The sequence below is a fragment of the Notechis scutatus genome, chromosome 2 (assembly GCF_049901735.1).
Source record: "Notechis scutatus isolate UNSWTSFEM ecotype Mainland chromosome 2, rNotScu1.2, whole genome shotgun sequence".
NCBI classification, from domain to species: Eukaryota; Metazoa; Chordata; class Lepidosauria; order Squamata; family Elapidae; genus Notechis; species Notechis scutatus.
Window position 1 is genome coordinate 150,173,669 of NC_142010.1, and position 25,539 is coordinate 150,199,207.

Here is a 25,539-nt window from a genome sequence, read left to right on the forward strand (position 1 = left end):
TTAAGGCATCTCTCCATCACAGTGTATCCCACATAGCAGGAGCTTCATTGCAGAATCTGCTGCCCCAGACTTTGGTGCAATTAGCAAGAGGACAAAGCAAAGGAATGTATTATGAACATTTTCTGTCAATAAGTGGAAACTGAATAAACCAATGAAAGAACAAAGAAGGTAAGTTTTTTTTAAAAAAAGTTATTTGATACAGGAGAGGTGAAACAGACTGCAGCCAGTTCCTTTTCAAATCTTACACCCGTTTACCCACTTTCTCATATCATGGTTTTCACAGTGCTTTTTCCACTGGTGCCTGTAGTAAGAGAAAATGAATCAGAATAAACTGTATATGCACATGTACTATTTTGATACAAAGCACAGTATCAGCAACAACAAAAAAAACCCCAATGTTTTTCTCCCAGTGGTAGGTTCATCTTTCCTTCCCCCACCCCCCCTTTAACTACTGGCCTTCTGCAAGATGATGAAAGCAATGTTATTAGATGGGCTTTTGAATCCTGTTAGTGGCTTCAGATTGCCGCTTTCGGTGACAATCCCTATTCGGTGGGGTGGGTTTTAAAATATTAAATTTGTAATTTTATTCTGATAGGTTTCTGCACCATTATTTTATTTCACTTCTCTGAAAGCCTTCCATACATATCTTAATCATGCATATAGATACATTTCATAAATGTGGCCATATGCATGACCCGTCTACAGTAGTTGATAGGCATATTTATGCACATTCTAATTTTGCAGTGAAGGCCCCTAAAAGATCAAATCTTTTTTTAAAAATTTTTTATTTTAAAATAAAACCATCACAGTTCAATTACTGGAGTCTATAAGATTACGTGTTTGTATCTTTGGAATTTGCTGGCTGGGCTCACACAATTCTGTAGACTAAAGTAAAATGGAGTTGCTGTTGTGGTTCAGCATATTGCAGTGATCCACCACAATTTTAGTGAGTTGTGTAAATTAGACCATCATGTTAAGTCATAAAGTAGCATTTATGTGTAGACAGACATAGCCTGCTATTTGGACTTTATAACTGTGTTTTTTAACTTTTTTTTCCTTCTTACTTAGGCTCCCATATCTCTATCAGCCTGAGTATAATTGCCTCTCAAAGCGACTAAAAACTGGGGTTTTGTAGCTATTTTGCTGTGAAAGACACATAAAATAACGTTAGGAACTCTAATATTGCTTTTTTTTTAAGAAGCCCCCTGAAGTAGATTCCACATGCAGACCCAGATGTGGGAAATCAGCTGTTCTTTATGCCGAAAATCCAGATAGATTACAGCAGAATTAGTTACCTGACAGTAAAATATAAATTATTTGAAAACATGAGGAAATGAGCCCCAAAGAGGCAGGATTTCTACATCTTCAGTGTAAATAGCCCTCGTTTTTCTTATTCGGTGAGTTGCAGTTTCACATATTGGCAATGAGAAAGTAGGGATCAGATTTTGCAATTCATAGTGAAGAGTTTCGTGTATTTATAGTTTGGTTTATGTGATTCTGTTTGAAGAGAACATTTGGAGTGGGGGTTTTAATGTTACGAATATGAAAAATTGCAGAGATGCATTTGCAGATGCATAAAGTACATTTTTTTCAAGGTTTTCTTATCCACAATTTTCTTATCCACAATTGTTAAAGTTAGGATTGAGATTAAGAACCCACACAAATTACAAACTTCACCTGCATTTCACAAAAAGGAATAATGATGCCCAAGTTGTTTAAAAGAGTTGGGAGAGGGAATTGTTAGGCAATCTGTACCTGCAGACTTTTCCTTCCTTTAAAACAACTCGTAATGGACATGCCCACTAGTCCAGCAGTCGCCAACCGGTGGGCCGCAGCCCACTGGTGGGCCATGAGAAAATTTTGGTGGGCCGCAGAGAAATGACACCCCCAGAACACCCCCCAAAGCAATTAATCCAGGCTGCGCAGGAAGCCGCCCACATGGCGCACGGGAACCCTCCCCGCCCATTCACTCCTTACCCGGCAAACTTGCCTGCTAAATTGCTATTTTTCCTTTCTTTTTTTTTTTTTTTGACCACCAGTTGTTCTGCTGTGCTGGGAGATTTAGATTAGCTAGAAAGCAGGAAATGGTTGGATTTCTTGCTTTCTAGCTAGTCTTTAGATCTTCGGGTCTGCTTTTAAGCACAGCCGAACCTCCCTTAGGACTGAAGTTTCTATTATTCAGTGCAGACTCACAGCAAGCAAATTTTATGTGACAGACTGACCTAGCCAATGTCAGATAGATAGATCTCTGAATGAATCTGTGATTCTGTGAGCAACTCAATCTGCCTGCCTGCTTTGCCTGATTTTGGGTAAAAGTTGCTTTTAAAAAAAATAAAAAAATCAATATTTATATAAATATTTATAATATTTACATACAAGCCATGCCCAGCCAGTCACCACCAAGCCACACTCACAAATTAGGCCATGCCCACAGAACCGGTTAGTGGTCCCTGGGATTTAAAATTATGAGTTTGGTGGTCCCTGAGGTCCAAAAGGTTGGCGACCCCTGCTCTAGTCTGTCTATCACATTTTTCTATTATAGGGGTGTTTTTTGTCATTTTGGTAACAACAGCTTCAGATACAAAATGCAAGTGAAAAAAAGTTACAGTGGCACTTTGGTATTCATCATTAATTGGTACCAGCCAGGAGGCACGATGAGTACCAAAAATGATGAGCACCAAACAATTTTCCCCTGTAGGAAATAATGTAGTGAGTCACAAGGCAGCCGACAAGTTCTAGTTTGTGCGTTGAGTACCAAACAAACAATTTTTCAGGACAAAATTTTCACATCAAAATGCATCGAGTACCCAATTCAAGGAATTTCAAACCAGTCGAGTACCCAGATACCACTGTACCTGTTTAATATTAGCCATAAAAAGGACAGAGGAAGGACAGGGCAGACAACTGGCAATTCTATAGGAAAACACATTTCCAAAGGACATATTGGGCTAAATCACATGTAGATAAGGAGGCTGAAATAGACAGCCAGATGTTCTTCAGTATTTGAGATGCAACCCACAGCCTAGAACAAAGCTTGTTAGAGAAGTTGTCTGAAACAGAACGCCATCCATGGAACCCAGTTTTTTTTTAAAAAAAACTGATCTAAAACATTCAGGCAGCACCAAATTATCCATCTGTGAGCTATGTGAGATTGTCCTAGTCTTCAAAATCATAGAGAGGGGACTACTTATCATTAGACAGAGGCAGCCATTTTTTCTCCTACCAGGCAGCCATGCCAGTGGAGCCTTTCACAATCTTTTTGGCACACATGATGTCATCTTCAAGATCAGGATTCAGCAAATCTTAAGAGAGAGAGAGAGAGAGAGAAAGAGAATGCACAAGCAACAGAGGGAGATGATAGAAATGTGTGAATAAAGGCAGCAGACACAAAGTTGGAAGAAACTCTTTTGAGGCAGAGAAAAGACTTCAGGTAGTCCTCGACTCACAACAGCTCATTTAGTGACTATTCAAAATTACAACGGCACTGAAAAAAGTGGCTTATGACCATTTTTTCACCCTTATGACCTTTGTAGCATCTCCATGGTCAGGTGGTCAAAATCAAAATGCTTGGCAACTGGTTCATATATACGATGATGGCAATGTCCCAGAATCATGTGATTACCTTTTGCAACCTTCTGACAAGCAAAGTCAACGGAGAAACCAGGTTCACTTAACAAGCGTGTTACTTCAATGATTCACTTGACAATTGTGGCAACCATGGTTGCCAAATGGGGTAAAATTCATTTAACATCTGTCTTGTTTAGCAAAATACATTTTGGGCTCAATTGTGGTTGTAAGTCAAGGACTACCTGTACTTATTTATTCCATGACTTTAAAAAATGCTGACTCCATGTAGACTTCTGTTGGGTTTATAAAATAGTCTAGCTCTAGTCCAACTTCATTTACACCATAAAAAAGCTCAGTCCTCCTTCAGTCTACAATCTCAGTAGCAATAGCAATAGCACTTAGACTTATGCGCCACTTCACAGTGCTTTACAGCCCTCTCTAAGCACTTAACAGAGTCAGCATATTGCCCCTAACAATCTGGGTCCTCATTTTATCAACCTCAGAAGGCTGAGTCAACCTTGAACTGGTGAGACCCGAACTGCCAAATTGCTGGCAGCTGATGATCAGCAGAAGTAGCCTGCAGTACTACATTCTAACCACTGTGCCACCGCGCAGCATTAAATATAAAAGGCTTCTCTCTTTACTGCCGTCCCAAATTCTATTAGGGAAGGCATACTCCAGATCTCCAGAGGAAAATAATTCCGTAGGAGTGGAGTGAAGAGTCACAAGGATTTTATCCTGGTCCCCTGGCCCCTTTCCAAAAACTCACACAGGAGGACTATCAATCATCACTATCAGTTCCGACATATATCAGATTCTGTCCACCCCGTAAAATTTTGCCAGCACCAGGGCTTGATAATGAACCTGTACAAAATTGAAGTTTATATTTATAATTAGATTCAGAATGCCAATAAAGAGACCTAAACCCTTGGCAAAAAGAATCCTACCAAGTTTTGGTTGCTTGTTTCCCCAAGATCCTGGTTCATGATAAATCTGTTTTCTTTTTACCCTAATATAGCAAGAGGGCAAACTATTGTTTGCTTGCTTTTCTTAATTTTTCTGTACATCACCATATGTAATGGTAATTTATCTGATCCTGCCCCCCAATCAAAACAATTGTACCACTCAAGAAGTATTGAAACATCGCCACCTGCTGGCTATTCAAATTACAGATTGGGGGGGGTGGTGTCAAATATTTAATTGAGAAAAGGTAACTAAATGCTCTCTGGGGTTGTTGTTTTTCTTAGATTATTATTTTCTTCAGCCCATTCTAGCACGTTTAATGGGAAGGGACTCTCCAGTATGTATCAGTTGGCCTTCACCTGTTTTGTGTGGCCCGAAAAACAGCCTGACAATGCCCTCAAAACAGCCCCATAACAGCCAGAAAAACAGTCCGAAAAATGGGCCATTTTTAAGACCATTTTCAGGCTGTTTTTAGGCCATTTTCAGGCCATTCAGCCCTGAAAAACAGTCTGAAAATGGCCCCAAAATGGCCTGAAAACAGTCTGAAAAATGGCCTGGAAATGGCCTGGAAAACAGCCCGAAAACATCCTGAAAACAGGCCAAAAAACTGGTGGGGGGCAGGGCCAGCCAGTGGTGGGATTAGCCCCAACTGACTGAATCCTACCTCTTCCTTTTAGGCATGTGCCCAAAGGCAGGGCTGGGTGTGATGAGTGACGTCACCCACCCAGTCACATGACCAACTGGCCATGCCTACGCAGTCCGAGAACCAGTGTTAAACAATTTGCAGCCCACCACTGGTTACTTTATTTTTTCTAGTCCTAGGGCACAAATCCACCTTGTGTGTGGGGAGAGTTGGAAACTGACCTAAGCAAGCTATATCACAAAAGGCCTTTGATAAGGAATTATTTTCTCTACACCACAAACCACTGTTGATATGGAAGATGCCATAGTCTTTGGTGCCACCTCTGTGATGATCAATCGTCTTGGTGTCAAAGCCAGTTTCATAAAATGCCATGCAGACCCCTACAAAGAAGAGAAATCAGACAAGTTCCTCAGGAGTTCATTTCACAGCCTTCCACTCATTCTGACTCAATATTCCAAAATGTAACCAAGAGGCAAGATTTTGTAAACTAGAGACCTAGATATGAAATATATGTATGGAGAGTATTCAACTATTTTCATCCCAATATTCTACTCTGACTTGCGGTCCTTTGTATTTGTGGGACTTCAGTCTCTATCATCCCTACCTTGTATGGTCATGCCAAGATGCCTTTGTAGAAAAAGCTTTTAAGAAAGCCCTCCTTTCAACGTTGATTCTAAATTTGTTTTTAATCTTCCCACTAGACATTTTGAGACAAGCAGCTCTTCCCTCCCCTATTTTTTTTTAAAAAGAGCAGAGAGGAGTCATGTCAAAGGGTTATATGGAAAGCAACATTAATAGACACTCCATGAACAGGTAATTAGAACTAATCTTTTGCTAATGATCTATGGAAATGGCAAAATGGGCATCAAACTGGTTTACAAAAGGGGAAAACATTACTGGAGTTTGAAATGCTTTGCCTGACCTCATCCAAAGCAAAATTGCTAGGGACTAATAGGAAGTCTGCCCAATTTTACACCATTACCATTTACTTAGAAACAATTCCCTTTCCTTTCAAACTTGACATTGAAAATTATGTTACATCTTATCTAGAGTTCCAATGCCTTTGATTTCTTCAAATGTGAGTGCAGCTGTAGGTAAGGAAAGGTGCTCAACTTAGTTGGAGAAGCACCACTAAGGGTAAAACCTTTAGGCATAAAGAACATTGGGAAGAGAGTTTAACAATTGTTCTGAGCCACGTATTCTACTGAGCTATCACTTGTAGACACATTATAGCGTATCCTTGTAGATGCAAATGACAGTATAAATGTTAAGGCATTGGACTGGGACCAGGGAGCCCAAAGGTGAACCTCAACTTAGGTATGCAGCTCATTAGGTGATCCTGGGCCAGTTACTGCTCAGTCTCATCTATCTCACACAGTTGTTGTTTGTGAGGACAACATGAGGGTTATTCTCTCTTTCCTATGTATACCATTTTAAGAACTCAGAAGAAAGATGAGCTCTAAAGGTAATAAATACTACCAATAATAATAACAGTAAAATTATTTATCGCTTTGCATTACATCCTACAACACCTTGAATCTCCAAATACCTATGCAAGGGTCCTCCTTGTAGACTTCAGTTCAGCATTCAATACCACCAATTCAGACATACTTCTAACTAAACTAAAGCAGCTAGCGGTACCTGAACACACTTGTAAATGGATCATAAGCTTCCTAACAGACAGGAAGCAGCAGGTGAAGCTAGGCAGAATCACATCTGATACCTGTACAATTAGCACAGCACACCCCCCCCAAGGCTGTGTGTTATCTCCACTTCTCTTCTCCCTATATACCAATGACTGCGTCTCAAGCGATCCATCTGTTAAAATACTGAAATTTGCAGATGATACAACAGTGATTGGTCTCATTCGAGACAACGACGAATCCGCATACAGACGGGATGTTGTACAACTTGCCTGGTGGTGTAACCGGAACAATCTGGATCTGAACACACTCAAAACCGTAGAAATGTGGTAGACTTTAGGAGAAACCCTCCCATACTACCACCTCTTACAGTGCTAGACAATACAGTATCAATAGTAGAGACCTTCAAATTTCTAGGTTCTATCATACTGTATCACAAGACAATGGGAATGGAATGGAAACCTAACATCAATGGAATGGACAATGGAAACCTAACATCAATGGACAATGGACAATGTCATCAACATCAATGGACAATGGACAATGGACAATGGAAACCTAACATCAAAAATGTCATTAAAAAAGCACAACAAAGAATGTTCTTTCTCAGAAAGCTCAAACTGCCCAAGGAGCTGCTGATACAGTTCTACAGAGGAATTATTGAGCCTGTCATCTGCACCTCTATAATTGTCTGGTTTGGTTCTGTAACCCAACAGGACAGACACAGATTTCAGAGGATAATTAGGACTCCAGAAAAAACAATTACTATCACCGTACCTTCAATCGAGGACCTGTATACTGCATGAGTCAAAAAGAGGGCTGTGAAAATATTTACAGACCCCTCACATCCCGGACATAAACTGTTTCAACTCCTACCCTCAAAATGACGCTATAGAGCACTGCACACCAGAACAACTAGACACAAGGAGTTTTTTCCTTAAAGCCATCACTCTACTAAACAAATAATTCCCTCAAAACTGTCCAATTATCTGCAGTCTACACTACTATTACTATTAATCTTCTCATCACTCCTTATCACCCATCCCCTCCGCTTGTATCCTTACAATTTATATTGACTGTTTCCTAGTATGATTTGATTGGTTATTGTACCCTATGACTATTATTAAGTGTTGTATACCTGATGATTCTTGACTCTTGATGAATGTATCTTTTCTTTTATGTACACTGAGAGCATTTGCACCAAGACAAATTCCTTGTGTGTCCAATCACACTTGGCCAATAAAGAATTCTATTCCATTCCATTCCAATTCCAATTCCAATTCCAATTCCAATTCCAATTCTATTCTATTCTATTCTATTCTATTCTATTCTATTCTATTCTATTCTATTCTATTCTATAGTAGCCAGCAGTCAGATCTGACTACACCAGTTTGCAACTTACAGATAATCAGAGCTGGAAGGGACCTTCTTGAAAGTCTCAAATGATGGCTTGCTAGGGATTTGATGAGCATAACCAGAAATGAGAACCTGTTAGCTTCAAATACTACTATTCAGATCCAGGAAAGAAGAGGCATTAATCATGTGAAATTGTGGGAAGAGATCTAACAAGCTGGAGCAAGTTCCAGAGCAAATAAAGCAGTACCTACTTATGGAGAAAAAAACAGGAAATGCTGCTTAATAAAAACTACATTGGGAATATTTAGTGTAGGCCGTTAGTCCAATTTTCAGTACTTTAGTACTTGTTATCCAGTGAGGAAATGCACTCACAACTGGCTAGGTTGTAACCTTCATATCCATCCATCCCATTCTTCTTCAAGACATGAGCCAACTCACAGCGACGATAGATCTTGGTCTGTACAAAGCAAGCTAGAAGAAAAGTCTGTAGGAAGAATGTCATCATCTTGGCCCTGGGATGTATGATGGGAGGTAGCTGATCCTTAAATCAGAGCAAACTCTACAGTCTTAGAAGGTCATTCCTTTGAGGGGAGAAGGCAGAAAAATGGGTATACAGATTTATTGAAATATAACATTTCAAAAGCAACAGACAGAATTGAAAATTTCTATCCTCCAAAAATAGAATATTTTCTCTCTCTAGATTAGAATATGAAAATATTTTGCAATACAAGTATGAACCAAAGAACTGTAGAAGTACGTCCTGGCCAGCATTAATGGTATCACTAACAAATAGTTCTGGATCAATGTCATTTCCTGAAGAAATTTCCCAACTATTGTTCAGGTGGATATGTTTCATGTTGATTGATGCTCAGTAACAGATAACTTCATGTAAACTATATATAGGGATAAACCTATATGTATTGCTATAAAGTACAAGTGATCCTCATTTAGCAACTGGTTCATTTAGCCCCAGAAGAGAAGGGCTTTTAGGTTGGCTGGTCTTTGCTTGAGCTTGATAGCTACACTTTTAAGAGAAAATATGACAATGCCTTAAAGCAGGGGTGTCAAGCTCAAGGTCTGTGGGTTGGATCCGCCCCATGGGGTGCTTAGATCTGGCCCACAGGGCCACTCTGGAAACAGCAAAGGACTGGCCCGTGGTGCCTCTGCCAGCAAAAATGGAGCTCAAGAACTCCGGTTTCGCTGGCAGAGGGCTTCAGGAAGCCATCGCAGTTGAAGACAGAGTCCAAAAACAGAGCTCTCCCTGGTCCCACCTTCCTCTGCTGGAGACAATGGATCCCCCAACTCCACCCGGGCTACCACAGCTGCCCGTGACACAAGTGACGTTGAGCTGGCCATGCCTATGCCCACCCGGCCCTGAGGTCAAACACAAAAATGAAATTGAGTTTGACACCCTTGCCTTATTTACAGACCCCTCAAATCCCGGACATAAACTGTTTCAACTCCTACCCTCAAAACGATGCTATATAGCACTGCACACCAGAACAACTAGACACAAGGACAGCTTTTCCCCCAAAAGCCATCACTCTGCTAAACAAATAATTCCCTCAACACTGTTCAACTATTACAAAGTCTGCACTACTATTACTGTTAATCTTCTCATCGCTCCTTATCACCCATCCCCTCCCACTTGTGACTGTATGACTGTAACTTTGTCGCTTGTATCCTTACGATTTATATTGACTGTTTCCTAGTATGATTTGATTGCTTATTGTACCCTATGACTATCACTAAGTGTTGTACCTTATGATTCTTGACTAATGTATCTTTTCTTTTATATATACTGAGAGTATTTGCACCAAGACAAATTCTTTGTGTGTCCAACCACACTTGGCCAATAAAGAATTCTATTCTATTCTTAAAGGCTGTGGAAAAAACCACTTGCAATGAATTTTTGGAGAATAATATTTGCCTCAAAATTAGAAGCACCAGACACAAGAATACATAGCAAGTGATCAGAAGACACAGCAAATTTAAAAAAAAAAAAATCTTAGATGTAGGAAGTAATTTAATATTAATTATTTTTAAAGGTTGGACATCAAGTGAAATAATTTCCAGTTTCTATAGCCATTGAAGTTGCTTTGCTGGAGAATTGCTTCATTCTAGCAACCTGTAAAATGCTCCAGGAGAGAATCAGAACCCAGAATTTGTGGTATAAGGTTCATGTTTGATGTAGGTTACCATCAGTGTGAAGTTGGCCCCTAAAACCAGTGATATTAAGAGCATCTGTTGTGAACTGTTCAGGCGTATCAGATGGATGTAACCTCCCACCGCTCCTTTATTATCCTCTTTCCTTTCAATGAGGCAGCACAGGATACTGCAGCTCAGGTACTTGAGGGTCTCATCCAGTCACTTCAACCAACCCATCAAGCTCACCATCTGTAAGAAGAGAAGGCTTCTTAGGTCAATAGGTGGCACTGAAACTGGAGGGACCACAGCCACCCTTGTTTTGTCATAGAAGCTGTAGATGCCCTGGGATACCAGCCCTCTTCTCCTCTTGAGAATATCTGGGGAATTCTAGAATGGCAGCAATTGTCTCGGAGTACATTTCATCCAAAGCCACGCAGTGCTGCAGACTGCCAAGGGAGCAGGTGAAATTCTGCAGGATGCAACTGGGGTGCTGCTGCTAAATATTTTGCTAAAATGCTCCCCTCGGAATAATGCACAGTGATGGAAGAATAATGAATTCCCCCAACGTGACAAAATGGAGGGTGAAAATGTCAGGAATCACAAAAAATGGCAAAACTGATCTGATGGTCAGAAGAAGAAAAAACAAATACTTTTTTGAAAGACTGGAAACCTTATATCCGTGATGGTGAACCTATAGCACGCGTGCCACAGGTGGCACGCAGAGACATTTGTGTGGGCACACGAGCCCCAGGCAAACTTATCTCACTGCGCATGCGTGCGCCTCCCAACTGATTTTCAGGACCTTTTTGGCCTGCCAGAGACTTAAGCCTCTTCAGGCTTTGCAGGACGAAAAATAGGCCCGTTTCATCACTTCCTGTATTTTCGGAGATACCGGAAGTGCCAAAACAGGCCCATTTTTCATCCTGCAAAGCCTGCAGAGGCTTTCCTCAAGCCTCTGGGAGGCTGAAAACGCTTCAAATGGGCCAAAAATCAGCTGGGAGGTACAGTGCAAGTAAGGGGATGGTGGTGGGGAATCGCACATGCATGCGCAGGGGGCATGGGGGGACTGCACGCATCGCCTTCTGTATACTGGCACACGAGCGTGTGAGCGCAAGCAATTTTTGCCACAGGAGCCCAAAAAGGTTAGCTACCACTGCCTTATATGAACATTTTGCTAACAGAAGAAAGAAGCAAGAATGTACAGATTTGAAGATTAAGAAAGACATGGATCAAATGAGGGGATGAAGGGACTTGTATAACATTTAAGAGGGAGGAGGGACAATAACATTATACAGGCAGTCCTCGATTTACAACCACAATTGAGCCCAAATTTTTTGTTGCTAAGTGAGACTTCCATTAAGTAAAACCTGCTCCATTTTATGACCTTTCCTGCCACAGTTCTTAAACGACTCACTGCAGTTATTAAATTAGTGACATGGTGGTTCAGTGAATCTGGCTTCCGCATTGACTGTGCTTGTCAAAAGGTCACAAAAGGGTGGGACCTCAGGACACCATCATAAACATGAGTCAGTTGCCAAGCATCTGAATTTTGATCACATGACCATTGGGGTGTTGCAACAGTCGTACGTGTGAAAAATGGTCATAACCAGAGGTTGTATTCAGCAGGTTCTGACCAGTTCTGAAGAACCGGTAGTGGAAATTTTGAGTAGTTCGGAGAACCAGCAAATACCACCTCTGACTGGAGATTTTACAGTATCCTTCCCCTGCCACACCCACCAAGCCACACCCACAGAACCAGTAGTTTAAAAAAAATGAATCCCACCACTCCCATAACTCACGTTTTTCAGTGACATTGTAACTTTGAACAGTCGCTAAACGAACCCTTGTAAGTTGAGAACTACCTGTAATCATCTGCTCTGCTCGGACCACTCTTACTGTGGTACCTGATTGGTGGATTTCCCCATTATTTTACTCCTTCCACTCCTTCCCTTTCTTTTTCTTTTTTTTGAAAGTTTTATTTGGGTTTTCACAAAAACAAAATACAAATAAAACATCTTTTTGAAAATAGCATGGTCCCAGGTTATCACTTCTTCATACAGACACCAAACTCAATTTCATGCTCATTTTTATATTCTATTCCATATCTTATTATCGTTTTATATTTTCTACATAGTTTTTCCCCTCTTTTAATTTTCTCAACTTTATTTTAATTATCTCATCTCAATCAAATCATTATATTTATACTTTTGACTGTCCTGTTTTAATTTCATATTATCTTTTCTTATTAAACAAGTTTTTCCCTGTAGTTACCAATTGGAGTATGACACCTTTATATCTTTTAATTTTATCCATTCAAACTCTTATTTAAGCTTCAATGTATCCTTTAAGATTATAGCATTCAATATAATACATAACTTCCAATCGAATTCTGCTTGGTACATTCTTAAAATACACACTATATTCTTAAAAAGAAAAAAATATATATATATATATATATATATATATATATATATATATATATATATATATTGTGTGTGTGTGTGTGTGTGTGTGTGTGTGTGTGTGTGTGTAAATAAAGCACACATTCCATTCCAATTCAATTCTATCATTAATATTCATTAAAATGTTAACATCTTTAACATTTCTTTTCAATTAAATATCATACTTCTTTGGGAACAGTTATAAACTTTCCATAGTTAATTCTTTTTTTTCCATATTTCTCACTTATATTTTTATAAATCATTACTAATAATTAAAAATGTTCCCATTTAATTCTCTCAATCATTTTAATTCATTTATTTATTACCAAACATTCAACTACATTACACTAAATATTTTATCCATCATTTTAATCATATTTTCTAAAATTATTTCTGTTTATAATATAACAATGCTATCTTATGTACCTTTGCAGAATCCCTTTTGCAATTAAATTTTCACCCATTATCTCTAAACAAGCTTATGGTTACAATCCTTATATCTTTTCCCTGTTTCTCCATTTCTTGTTTCTGTCTTTTACAACTTCTTTTCCTTGCCTTCTTCCCCCTCTTCTTCTCCCCTCCCCTTTTTACCCCCTCGTCTCTCTACTTCTAACTCTCTCATCTGTAATCCCCTCTTCTGTTGCTTTCTAATATTATACTTATCTTTCAAATTATTCTTCTTTTTGGTTGTTTTTTCTAGTCTTAAACCTTTCACTCTCTTTCCCCCTTTTTCTTTTTTCCCCCCACTTAAAATTATTTGATAATTAAAGATGGCTTCTTCTTTGTCCAAATCTTCTTGTTCTGCAAGCGTTTCTTGTTGTTTCTCATAGTTCCAGATCTCCATTTCTAAGAATAGAAATATGAAGCCAAAAGAACCTCTCCCTTCTTGTGCATCTTTTCCATTTTTAAAGTTCCATTTCAGTTCTTCTAAGAGTGATACCATTTTAAAGACTTTTAAACAACCACCCGGTTAATTTTAGTCATCCAGATGCAAAAACCAAAAATCACCAAGTAATCCAAATAATCCAAGGCTGTTTCTTTCTGCTTCTTTTTTCCACTTTCTCTTCCTGGGGTTCTATTATTTTGTTACCAAGTTTCAATTAAGATGTATCTTTGAGGAATCTTGTTGAAATTTCACTGTAAGTTCTTTTTAGTTACAGTTCCATTCCTTAGTTCCAGGCAGTCTCCTCCATTTTTCCAGATCCTGCTCTTTTATTCTTTTTTTCTCCTTTCCTGCTTTTAAAAACTTTTAAATATCCAGAAATCTTTATTATCCCTTTGACTTTTATTTTCAGCTTAGATGCCTATTAAAAGTGGATTTTTTTCAATTTCTTGCTTAAGTCTCTTAGCTGTCAGTATAAGGAAGGGAAGAAAAAAAAACCTAATCCTTTCCCTTCTCTCTCTCCTTCGCAGCTTCAAAATCTTCTTTGAGAACAATGTTATTAAATTTAAATTCCAGGGTACCTTATTTGTTGCTTTTGCTGTTTGACCTGGTCAACCAAAACTTTCTCTTCTTATCTTCCTCCTGCACATTCTTTTCCAGTCGAGTTCTTCTTTGTGGTGGCCATTTCTGACCACCGCTGCAACCGCCTTCGAGAAAGGGAGTAATGGCCAGCTGGGGAGGAGAGATGCGGCTCTCCTCAACCCTGCAGGCAGTCTCCCCCTTCTTCACCACCTCTACGGGGTGGCTTAGCCCTGAAACCAGCCGGCTCGGGGCACTCCAGCAGCGAGCATGGATCGAAGCCTCGCAGAGACGAGGTTTCGGTCTGTCGCCAAAGAAGCTCAAACCGGAAGCCCACTCCTTCCCTTTCTATATAGATGGATTTTAGTGCACACATTGTTTTCACTGAGTATTACGTGGCCCCTCTTCAGAGATAAAGCCATCTTCTTGTTCCACTTCTTTTCAGTTTCTGATGCTTGCTCCGCCAATAAATAAGGGAGAAATTGCTACGGTAGGAGAGAAATGAATCCATCTACCACTTTACTGCAGAGTCAATCCCCAAAAACTGAGGCAGCAAAGGACATTCTCAATGTCTGGCAATTTTGTCACGTATTCTGTCGGTTCATTGGTTGGGGGAGGGGGTGGAGTGAGGGTGGGGGGACAAAGAAGCTGAACATAAAAGCTGGCATGGCAGCAGCAGTTACGTAAAAGACTTTCATGACATACTAATGGCAACCAAGGGAAGGAAATACTCTAAAGATGGCGAAAAGCCAGGTGGAAAAATAATTTCTACTTTTTGTAAACACCCTAAACATTTCTTAAAACAGGCAAGGAATTATGGCAGGTTTTCAAAGGCTGCAACTCTGTGAAGACCAAGGCGGAAAAATCTTCCAAATACAGACAGTCCCAGGTTTTGGATGAATCACTGCCCCTTCCACTGATCATAGGAAGCCATAACACTGTTACAGCGAAGAGGGGGAGACGTGGAGTTATGGACAATTGCGATAGATTCTTGTGTCAGTAGTATTATAGATGTGTTGTTTCAAGGAAGGAAATGCTGCTACACAAATGGCAGGCTATTATTTGTGTTTCCAAGGGTTATCTGTGTTGTCGCAGATAATTCTTGGCTCAGGCTGCCTCCCATCTCCCGGCATCTCAACTGCAGCTAACATGCAGAATTATGAACATTTCAGGAGTTAAAGGTTGGGATTGGGTGGGAGGTGTCACCATGATGTGCTAAGAGACATAAGGAAATGCTAATACAGTAATGTATACTTTTTAATATATACTGTTTCTGCTCAACTTCTGGTCAGAAAAAGCAAGCTTTCGTGGCTTAATGGTTCTTTTTGAACTATAAATTCACAAAGATATAAATATGCTTCTTGCCTTTTTCTGTCTAACCTGAGCTTTCTTATTGCTATCACAAGCTGAGTTTAAGCATAATCTAGGTGTGGTTTCTTAGCTCTCAGCACCATCTTGTGGTCTGCCTAGGACATTGCATGCATTTTCATGAATTGCTTTTAAAATACAGGTTGGTAGGTATATATATGCTACACATAAACAATCTTTTTTAAAAAAAAATAAAAATCGATTTTATTGATCTCTTATGAGATTAATTTACCTCTGAAAAGGTAGGGAGAGAAGAGGAAACCCTAGTTTCATGCATCTATGCTACAACGTAAGAAGATTGCATCATATGAATTCTTTCTCTTTTTCTCCATTTTAACCTTTTTATTGCTACAAAAGGCAGCATAGGTAGTGAGAACTTTATGTCTCTCACATACTGGGATTAGGGGAAGAGTTCCAGTGGAGGTACCACTGAAAGACAGGTAGTGACTCTGTCACTAATCCAAAGCTGGGGTACAGAACTTGATGTTCCAGAAAGTTTCGGGGAGAGAAAGTTGAAAAGTCTGGCATCCTAAGTTTTGATCCAACACTTCACCACCATCACCATTATCAACACTCCCACCTTTTGCCACAGCCATCCTTGATCAAACAAACACATGAAACTTAATATTTCAAAAAGAATCTTTATTCTGTAAAATGCCTTTGATCAGATTGTACTCTGTGATCACAATTGAAGAGCACAAGCAGGTAAAGAAGCTGATTAGCAGGTGGTACATTTGGTTGGTGGTACAATAAATTCACAGTTTACAAGTAGCTGTCCAGTAATGCAGTTTTTTTCCACGGCAATGATTTCGCCAGCCATTCCTAGAGGACAAAATTCAGAAAAGAAAATACAGCTATGTGGAAATTAAAAAACAAAAGGCAGTGAGATGACAACAGAAGTAGACAACTATAAAGTAGCCCAGGGTCTTTCTTCCACAGTATATAAACTTAGAGTGTTCCCTACCCATCTCTGAGTCAACAGAGAATATTCCACCATGAAATATGCTGCCCCCATTATGAATCCTTCTCCTGGTTGTGCTTCAAATCATTGCCTGCCTCCTGACTTTCCTTTGAAACAAAAGCCTACCCCACTCCCTCCCTCTCCCTCTCTCTGTCCGTCTGGGAACAAAATGAAGGCATGATGATGAGGGCTCAGCGGAAAAAGGTGTTGCAGGGGCATGTTTGAGCCAGAATTGGGTGCAAATGGGGAAAAGCTCAAACTGTATTCGATCTGTGACTGGATGGGCTGGGTGAAGGAGAACGGCAAGGCTGACGAAAGATAAATCTAATTTCTTACCAGGCTTCCAAACCATCTGGACCTGCTACAGCTCTCTTGACACAAATTATATCATCGATGATTTCATCAGTCACCAAATCTAGTGAGTAAACAGGAAATAATTGTGGCGTGAATGGGACATATTTGAATAAACAGATCTAACAACTCTTCATATTGAGCTAGTCAACCGTTGCTTTTTAGGAGACTAGAATCCAAACCTTCCCCAGTAAGGGAGATGCTCTTTAATTGGGAGATGCTCAGGATTGAAGGTGGGACTTTTAGCATGGTAATAAAAAATTAAAATGCATGCCTTCTTTAATTGGATGACAATTACAGTAGAAATGCAGCATTTGTCAGGACAAGTAAAATATCCTGTTCTATAAAATACCTTCTTATGGATTTAAGAAACAGTAAACCTTGAAGCTCGACTATATATATTCAGATGGTAAGGAACATGGATAAGGCTGGAAAAAACATCTGTTTCAGACTTGCAAGTTTCTCTTACTGTAACTTACAGTGAAGGTGGTGTTAGTATTCATGACTGATACTTCCTGTCTGGACTATCTCAAAAGGCTGACTTGCAAATCTCAAAGTACATTTCCCCCTGCTGGTGAGGAGTGGCCATGATTGGCAACACTAATGGGTTACCTGTGAGGTAGGCCAAATTGTATAAACCTTCTCCACAAAAATAGTAAAAAGGAAGGATAGGGCCACATTAACCCCTTGCAGTAGGAAACCAGAGATGGATTCATACATGTCAGAACCAATAGCACCCAGCTGGCAAAACGAATCTCTTTCCCAGTTTAAATGGACTTTTTGGTAACACAGGACTACAACCCAGTACTGTTTTTAAAATACAGCTTTAGCATTAAAAAAAATACCCTAGCATTCTAAAAAGTGCACTAAATCCATGAATGTGGGATATTTGGTGTGTGTGTGTATAAGGAATCTAAGCAACTGCATGTCTGTCATTGATTTGTTGGTCCTGTTTATGGGCTCACTACTTCAACCTAAGAATGGAGGAGAAATTGGTTGATTTTGCATTTGAAGGCATATTTTTCCAATTTTATAATTCCAATTACTCTACAATTTAAATGTTCACTTGCATATTTCTAAACTTTATAATCGAGGTCATTAATATATGGGTGTTGGGGGGGAGGTAGATGTGTGAACAAAGATGTTTTATATTGAAAGTGGTACAAAATACATAGATTGAGAGTAATATGCATGGGAAATAACATGCAACATTTGTGAAAAGTAAATATGTTCAATGAATAGCTGTGGAGTGCTTTGGTGCTCTCTGAGCTTGGTTGTTTCCTTATAGATATTTCATTATCTGACTAGATAACATCATCAATGTTACTGAATGTGGAGTTTGTGTTCTGTTTATACATAGTACCCTGCATGTCAGTGTTGTTGGCTAATAGAGAGAATGTGTTCTGGTCTTTTTGTTTCTCTCTTAGCTTTTTTTAGAGGGGGCCATGGTGAGCTGCTGGTTAGAATGCAGTATAATAGGCTAACTCTGCCCACAACCAAGAGTTCAATCCTGACAGAGCTCAAGGTTGACTCAGCCTTTCATCCGAGGTTGGTAAAATGAGGGGCCAGATTGTTGGGTGCAATATGCTGACTGCCAAGACAGTGCTGTAAAGCACTATGGAGTGGTATATAAGTCTAAGTGCTATTGCTATTGTCTTTTCTGAATGGTGAATAGCCATGGTTTATCTCTCTGTGTCTGTTGATGGCTGATTTATCTGAATGCCAAGCTTCCAGGAAATCCCTAGCATTTTTAGATTTGGCTTGGCGTGGGATCTCATGGTTTTCCAGTTGAAACAATGGTTGAATCTGTCCATGTCTTATGAAACTAAGGCGTTTTCATCATGTCTTCTGCCTGCTAGTTTGTGTTCATGGATGTTCTCTGCTAGTCTTCTGCCTGTGTGTCATACAGCATATATAGTGGCTGTCCCAGTCCTTACACTGTATGTTGTAGATGACTCCTGTTTTTTTCTTCTCAGGCTACTGGGTCTTTTGTCAGGTACAGTAATTAAACATCTGCAAGAAAACAACCAAGCTCAGAGAGCACCAAGGACTCCACAGTTCAATCTTGACCTACCTATATTCTCTTTAATGAAAAGCTTTGACAACCAAAATGAGAAATTAAAAGAAACCCAGACCCAGACCCAACATTCTATCTTTATAAAATGGACTTTAACATGAATATTTTCGAAGGAACACTTACCACGACAAGATAAGCTACAGAGGTTCCTTGAAGAGCTGTGTTGATCAGCACACCAGGAGCGACTGTTGATCTGGAAAATGCCATATTCAGTAGAACCATCTATGTTCTGGGTCACCTTAGCTGTGTTGAAACCACTCGCAAAGTATGCCAAGCAGACCCCTGAAGGGAGAAAGTGATGTACAGGTTGACATCTGCATAGAAGTTTTGTTCAGAAAAGAAGCAGATAAGAAATAAGATCGTGCCAGAAATAAGACCGTTCTTTTACAGGCAGATTTTTTTAGCATTACATGATGAATCCAGTTTGCCTAAGACTTGAATGACAATGGCACACAGACTTGAATGACAATGGCTGGTGGCATCTGTGTGAAGATATGTGTTGTGGTTCGCCAGCAGCAGGTGCGGACAGCTGAGGTCTTGGAGAGCGAGGACTCAGATGAGGGGCCTGCGTGTGATGCAGGGATGGGGCCAGGACCACCAGGGAGTGGCATGATGCCTTCGGAGATTGTGGAGGCTGGCATCAGTGATCAAGAGGTCCCCGAGGAGCCTGTGCCCAGTGTACGTGCACGCAGGGCGGCTCGAAGAAAAGAGCAGCTGCTGCAGCACGGGCGACTCGGGAGTAAGGCTGCAAGGTAATGACCCCTCCCTTAAGAGAGCTGAGAAACCGGAGTTCTTTGCAGGAAGCAAAGAAGTTTTTGTACTCCAGCCTGGTGGATATGTTCAGAATATCTTGGTTGGTGTTTGGAGACTCTTTGTGTCTGAAATATTTCTTAGTCACTTTATCTAGCATTCCTGCATAACCTTGGCAAGGCTCCTTCTTATCATTGAATTAGTTTGAAACAGCCTTTTAACCGTGAAGGAACGGAATTCATAAAGAATCATGAAAAGGTTTTGCTGTTACCTCTGTTTCGTGTTTGTTTCCTTGGAACAAGGTTTGGGTCACAACAATATGTACCTGCTTGTATGCTTGTAGTAGAATACAGAAATTAAGTCCTGGAAGATCAGTTTGGAAAGGGACTTAATGATTAGTGGGATACAGGTAGTCCTCGACTTACAACAGTTCATTTAGGGACTGTTCAAAGTTACAACAGCACTGAAAAAAGTGGCTTATGACCATTCTTCACACGATTGTTGCAGCATCCCCACGATCACGTGATCAAAATTCAGATGCTTAGCATCATATTTATGATGGTTTCAGTATCCTAGGGCAAGGGTCCCCAACCACGGTCCGCGGACCGGTACCGGTCCGTGGAACAAGTCCTACCGGGCCGCTGGCTTGCTGGGCGCCACCATCTTTTTGATGAAAAAGTGCTTCCGGTGAGCTTTTCCGGGTAGAAAGCTCACCGGAAGCACTTTTTCATCAAAAAGCCAGCGCCAAGCGCTTCGGTGCCCGGAAGCGCTGGCGCCGCCATCTTTTTGATGAAAAAGTGCTTCCGGTGAGGTCACCGGAAGCACTTTTCATCAAAAAGATGGCGGCACCCAGCTAATGCCGGTACCGGACCGCGCCATAAAAAAGGTTGGGGATACCGGGCCGCGGCGTAAAAAAGGTTGGGGATCACTGTCCTAGGGGTCAAGTGATCCCCTTTTGTGACCTTCTGGCAAGCAAAGTCAATGGGGAAGCCAGGTTCAGTTAACAACCATGTTACTAACTTGACAACTGCAGAGATTCACTTAACTGTGGCAAAGAAGGTCGAAAAAAATGGGGCAAAACTCACTTAACAAATGTCTCACTTAGCAACAGAAATTTGGGGCTCTATTGTGGTCGTAAGTTGACTACTTGTATATTCTTCTTTTTCTCAAGTTAAATGCAAAATAATCTCATGGATAGGAAAGAATTTGGTATTCTGCAATAATTATTCATTTTATCAAGGTGGTTTTTTTTAGTAAATACAAGTAGAATACAAATGCTTCACATGGAATGCAGATGAAGCAAATGCTCCTCAAGAGGGGAAAGAAACATTATTTGAAAAAGTTAAAACAAAATATAATTTGCCTACAAGAGACACATATTAGAAAAAAAAAAAGAAATAAAATATTTGATTTATAAATATTTGGGTGAAGAATTTATCTCAGCAAGAGAAAAAAAAAAACAGAAATGGAGTTGTCTTGTGTATAAAGACCCAACTAAAATCAAAACTTGTATTGACTGTTGGCCAGGGAAGATTTGTTGGGGTGGAAGCTAATTTGCGTGAGACTAAGACTTTGATATTGGGAATGCATGTTCTAAATGAGAATAAACCACTGTTCTATAAAGAACCTATGGAGAGACCAATAGGTTTCTCTTATGGTGGTGTTTGATGGGGGATTGGAATGGAGAGATTTCCCCACAACTTGATGGAATGTCGGGGGAGGGAATAAAATCACCAAAGCAAATAATGATTTTTTTTTTGATGGACAGTTCAGGGCTGGTTGATATATGGATCCTCAAAAGTGGCAATTTGGGATAGTATACCTAAATTTTTTAGACATGTTTTGGATTTCAAAGAATTTGGCTACTAAGGTTTCTGAAATAGATATATTACCAAGGACTTTTTCAGAAAGTAATCCTATGAGTTTGATTTATGAAAGGAAATCCAATTATTTAAATGGAGACTAAATGAAATGTTACAGAAAAAAAGCAATAGTGGAGGATTGTAAAAAGAAAATCAAAAGTTAGTTCATACAACATAATTGTGAACACAAAAAGAAGAGGCAACAGGAAAGACAAGCTGTTTTGGAAGAGATAAAAAGAAAACAAGAATTAAAGAATTTTCCAGAGAAGTATTTCTCACCAAATGAAACTTTTACAACTATAATTATCTATGTTAACATTAAAAGAAATTGAAATAAAAATGACCTGGGTTTTTTTGAGTTTACAACAATTTAAAGAAAAATAAGTCACATTGATTTTCTTAGATGCAGAGAATGTTTTTGATAATTTGAAATGGTTGTTCTTGCTCAAAGTTTTGGAAGATATGAACTTCGGAGGGAACTTTATAAAATGGCTAAGCCTAAAATCAAATGTTAATTCACAGAAGGAACAAGTAATTGTTAATGGAGATTGAACAAAAAAGAGATAGAAGAACAAGATAGGGATGCCCAGTGTCTTTTCTCTTGCTTATTTAGGTTCTTAAAATACTGAATAGAGGTTTAAGATAAGATGAGAAAATTGTAGGAATAAAGATTCAAAAAGAAACTTAAAAGTTAAAGGCTTTTGAAAATGACTTTGCTGTTGGTTTGGAAGATCCTTTAGAAATATTAATGGGAAAACAAACAATCTGGTGCATAAGCAGGCTTCAAGATCAACAACAGAAGACAAAAAACATGAATGTAGAAGGTCAAACAGAACTGATGAATAAAACAGGTTTTTAAGATTGAGAAGAAAATAAAATATCTGGGTATCAATTAGACAAATATGAACGGTATATTATTTCAAAAGAACTATGTTAAGACATGGAATAAAAACCTTGCACAGAGAGAACCTGCGTAAGAAAATGAACTAGTGGAAAAAAGATGTTTGCAGGGCAGGATATCAAATATTTGCAGATATGTAAACATTTATACTCATAAATGTTTGGAGCCTTATTCTTAAGCATTATGTTGCTCAAACATGTTTTATTGCTTATCTATAGAATAGAATAGAATAGAATAGAATAGAATAGAATAGAATAGAATAGAATAGAATAGAATAGAATAGAATAGAATTCTTTATTGGCCAAGTGTGGTTGGACACACAAGGAATTTGTCTTGGTGCAAATGCTCTCAGTGTACATAAAAGAAAAGATACATTCGTCAAGAGTCAAGAACTATAAGGTACAACACTTAATGATAATCACAGAGTACAATAAGCAATCAAATCATACTAGGAAACAGTCAATATAAATTTTAAGGATACAAGCAACAAAGTTACAGTCATACAGTCACAAGTGGGAGGGGAGATAAGGAGTGATGGAAGATTAACAGTAATACCGTGTTTCTCACAAAATAAGGCCGGGCCTTATTTTTTTTTGACCCCTGAAAAAACGGGTAGGCTGTCTTTTCGGGGGTGACTTAATTTCCTCCCCCACCTAGAGCGGCCCATGCGCACATACCTCGCCGCGAGGCTGCTTCTATCGGCCGACGAAAGCTCCCCGAAGGCAGAGTCCCCAGCTGCTTCAGGGCGTGGCATGGCTGCCCGTGTTCCCTCGCCTTTAGGCAGTCTCTTTCGGGCGATGGAAGCTCCCCAAATGCAGTCACCAGCCACTTCGATCGGCCGGTAGAAGCTGCCTCGGGGCAAGCGCGCGCACACACACACACACACTCCCCTCGCCACGAGGCTGCTTCTTTTTTCTTTTTTCTGTAAATTTTATTGGTTTTTAAAAACAAACATAGACAAACAAAACATAAAAACATCAAACTTTCTTCCATAAGTATACAAACAGTGTGTCGGTTGGTTTACAAATCATTTTGTGCATCCATTTCGTAGTCTTCAATTACAGTTACATTACATAAAAGCTCATATTATCAATCAAAAATTAAGTACCCTAATATCATTATTAATCAATCATTTGACTATAATTGTATTCATTCATATTTTACGAGATAACCAAAATTTACTTAGTTTATTTTTTAACAATTCATATTATCCTCCCAAATCTATCCTAAAAAACATTTTGTAGATATAATAAAAAAGAAATACATCTTTATATATATATTATTTTCTAAAAATCTAAATATTTCATTACTGTATTTTATTATCTAACCATTGATAGAAAAGGTCCCAAATTTTATAAAATTGTTTATCCTCTTGTTCTCTAATTTCAAATGTCAATCTACTCATTTCAGCACATTCCAATATTTTCTTAATAATTTCCTCCTGTGATGGTATTTTCTCATTTTTCCAGTTTTTAGCAAATACAATCCTAGCTGTTGTTAATACATTTACAATTAGGTATTTCAAATTTTTGCTATATGTTTCAGGTAAAATTCCCAATAAAAATATCTCTGGTTTCAAGTCTATATGTTTTTTTGTCATTTTTTCCAACCACATGTGGATTTTAGTCCAGTATTTTTTAGCGTCCGCACAAGTCTACCACATATGGTAATATGAGCCAGGTGTCTGATGACATTTCCAACATTTCTCGGATTTATTCTTGAACATTCTTGCTATTCTTGTCAAGGGAAAATGCCACCTGTAAAACATCTTATACAAATTTTCTTTATAAGCTGTTGACATTGTCATTTTATAATTTTGAGACCACAATTTTTGCCATTTCTCTAAATCAATCCCATGTCCAAAATTCTTCCCCCAAGCAATCATAGTTTCTTTAACTTGTTCTTCTTCTAGTTTAATTTCTAATAAATATCCATATAGTTTTTTAATCACCTTTTCATCAGTACCTGTCAAAATATTATCTAGATCAGTCAATTTGTCATAAAAACCTTCTGCTTTAAAATGTTTATCATACCTTGAATGTATTTGCGTATATGAAAACCAATTCATCTTTATACCTTGTTCCTCTAGTTTTTGCATAGATTTAAGTTCACCCTTTTCATTCAATATTTCCCCATATCTAACTGTTTGTTCCTTTTTATATATTATAGGATAAGAAAATGCTTCTATAGTCAATAACCAGACTGGAATTTTCAAATAACATTGTCTTTTAATCTTCTCCCAATTTAACCACAGAGACTCCCGTATATGATGCCTTCTAAAATACCCCTGAATTTTAGTTCCCTTGTACCATAAAAAGGCATGCCACCCCAACAGCAAATCATGTCCTTCTAATGTCAACAATCTAGCATTTCTTAATGTTATCCATTCCTTGACCCACATCAAGTTCGTAGTTTGGTAGTACAACTCCCAATTAGGCAAACCAAATCCTCCTCTAATTCTAGCATCTTGCAAAAGTTTTAACTTTATTCTCGCTTTCTTACCTTGCCATATATATTTCAACACAATTTTATTTAGATCTTCAAAATAGTCTTTTCCAAGCCTAATTGGGATTGTTTGGAACAAATATAAAATTCTGGGTAATATATTCATCTTGATTGTTGAAATTCTCCCTATTAGTGACAGTTGTAGATTTTCCCATTTCGCCAAGTCTAGCACTATCTGCTGTTTAAGTTTGATATAATTATTCTCTTTTAATGTACTACATCTTGCTGTCAAATGTATCCCCAAATACTTGATCTTATTTGTGACTTGAATTTTCAATAGATCTGCCAGTTCTTCCTTTAGTCTTGATAACATATTCTTTGTCAAAATCTTTGTCTTGTCTTTGTTTATTTTCAAACCAGCCACCTTGCCATATGCCTCTATCTTTTCCAATTTTGGTGCTGTTTCTAAGGGGTCTTCTAAGATAAAAACCAAATCATCCGCAAAGGCTTGTAGCTTGAATTCTTCCTTTTTAATTTTCATTCCTTTTATACTCTTTTCATCTCTTTATTTAATATCTAATATTTCTCTTTAACACTTCCA

General features: G+C 38.8%; 2 protein-coding genes across 4 annotated transcripts in view; both read right to left on the bottom strand.

The window, feature by feature from the left end:
* Positions 1-210: 210 nt before the first annotated feature.
* LOC113417808 (lysozyme C-1-like) lies at positions 211-8,674 on the bottom strand. Its single transcript, XM_026676384.2, has 4 exons — positions 8,545-8,674; positions 5,395-5,553; positions 3,224-3,302; positions 211-301 (listed from the first exon to the last, which is right to left on the bottom strand). The coding sequence occupies exons 1-4, from the start codon at positions 8,672-8,674 to the stop codon at positions 235-237; spliced, it is 435 nt and encodes a 144-aa protein (XP_026532169.2). The 3' UTR covers positions 211-234.
* Positions 8,675-16,220: 7,546 nt separating this feature from the next.
* Positions 16,221-25,539, bottom strand: part of LOC148132327 (lysozyme C-like) — a 34,891-nt gene continuing 25,572 nt past the window's right edge. For all 3 annotated transcript variants that reach the window (XM_087956694.1, XM_087956693.1, XM_087956695.1), the window contains exons 3-5: positions 19,104-19,262; positions 16,889-16,967; positions 16,221-16,413 (exon numbers count right to left, since the gene is read on the bottom strand). In XM_087956694.1, the coding sequence (XP_087812820.1) occupies positions 16,347-16,413; positions 16,889-16,967; positions 19,104-19,262 (305 nt within the window). In that variant the 3' untranslated portion in view covers positions 16,221-16,346. The remainder of the gene's footprint in view (positions 16,414-16,888; positions 16,968-19,103; positions 19,263-25,539) is intronic.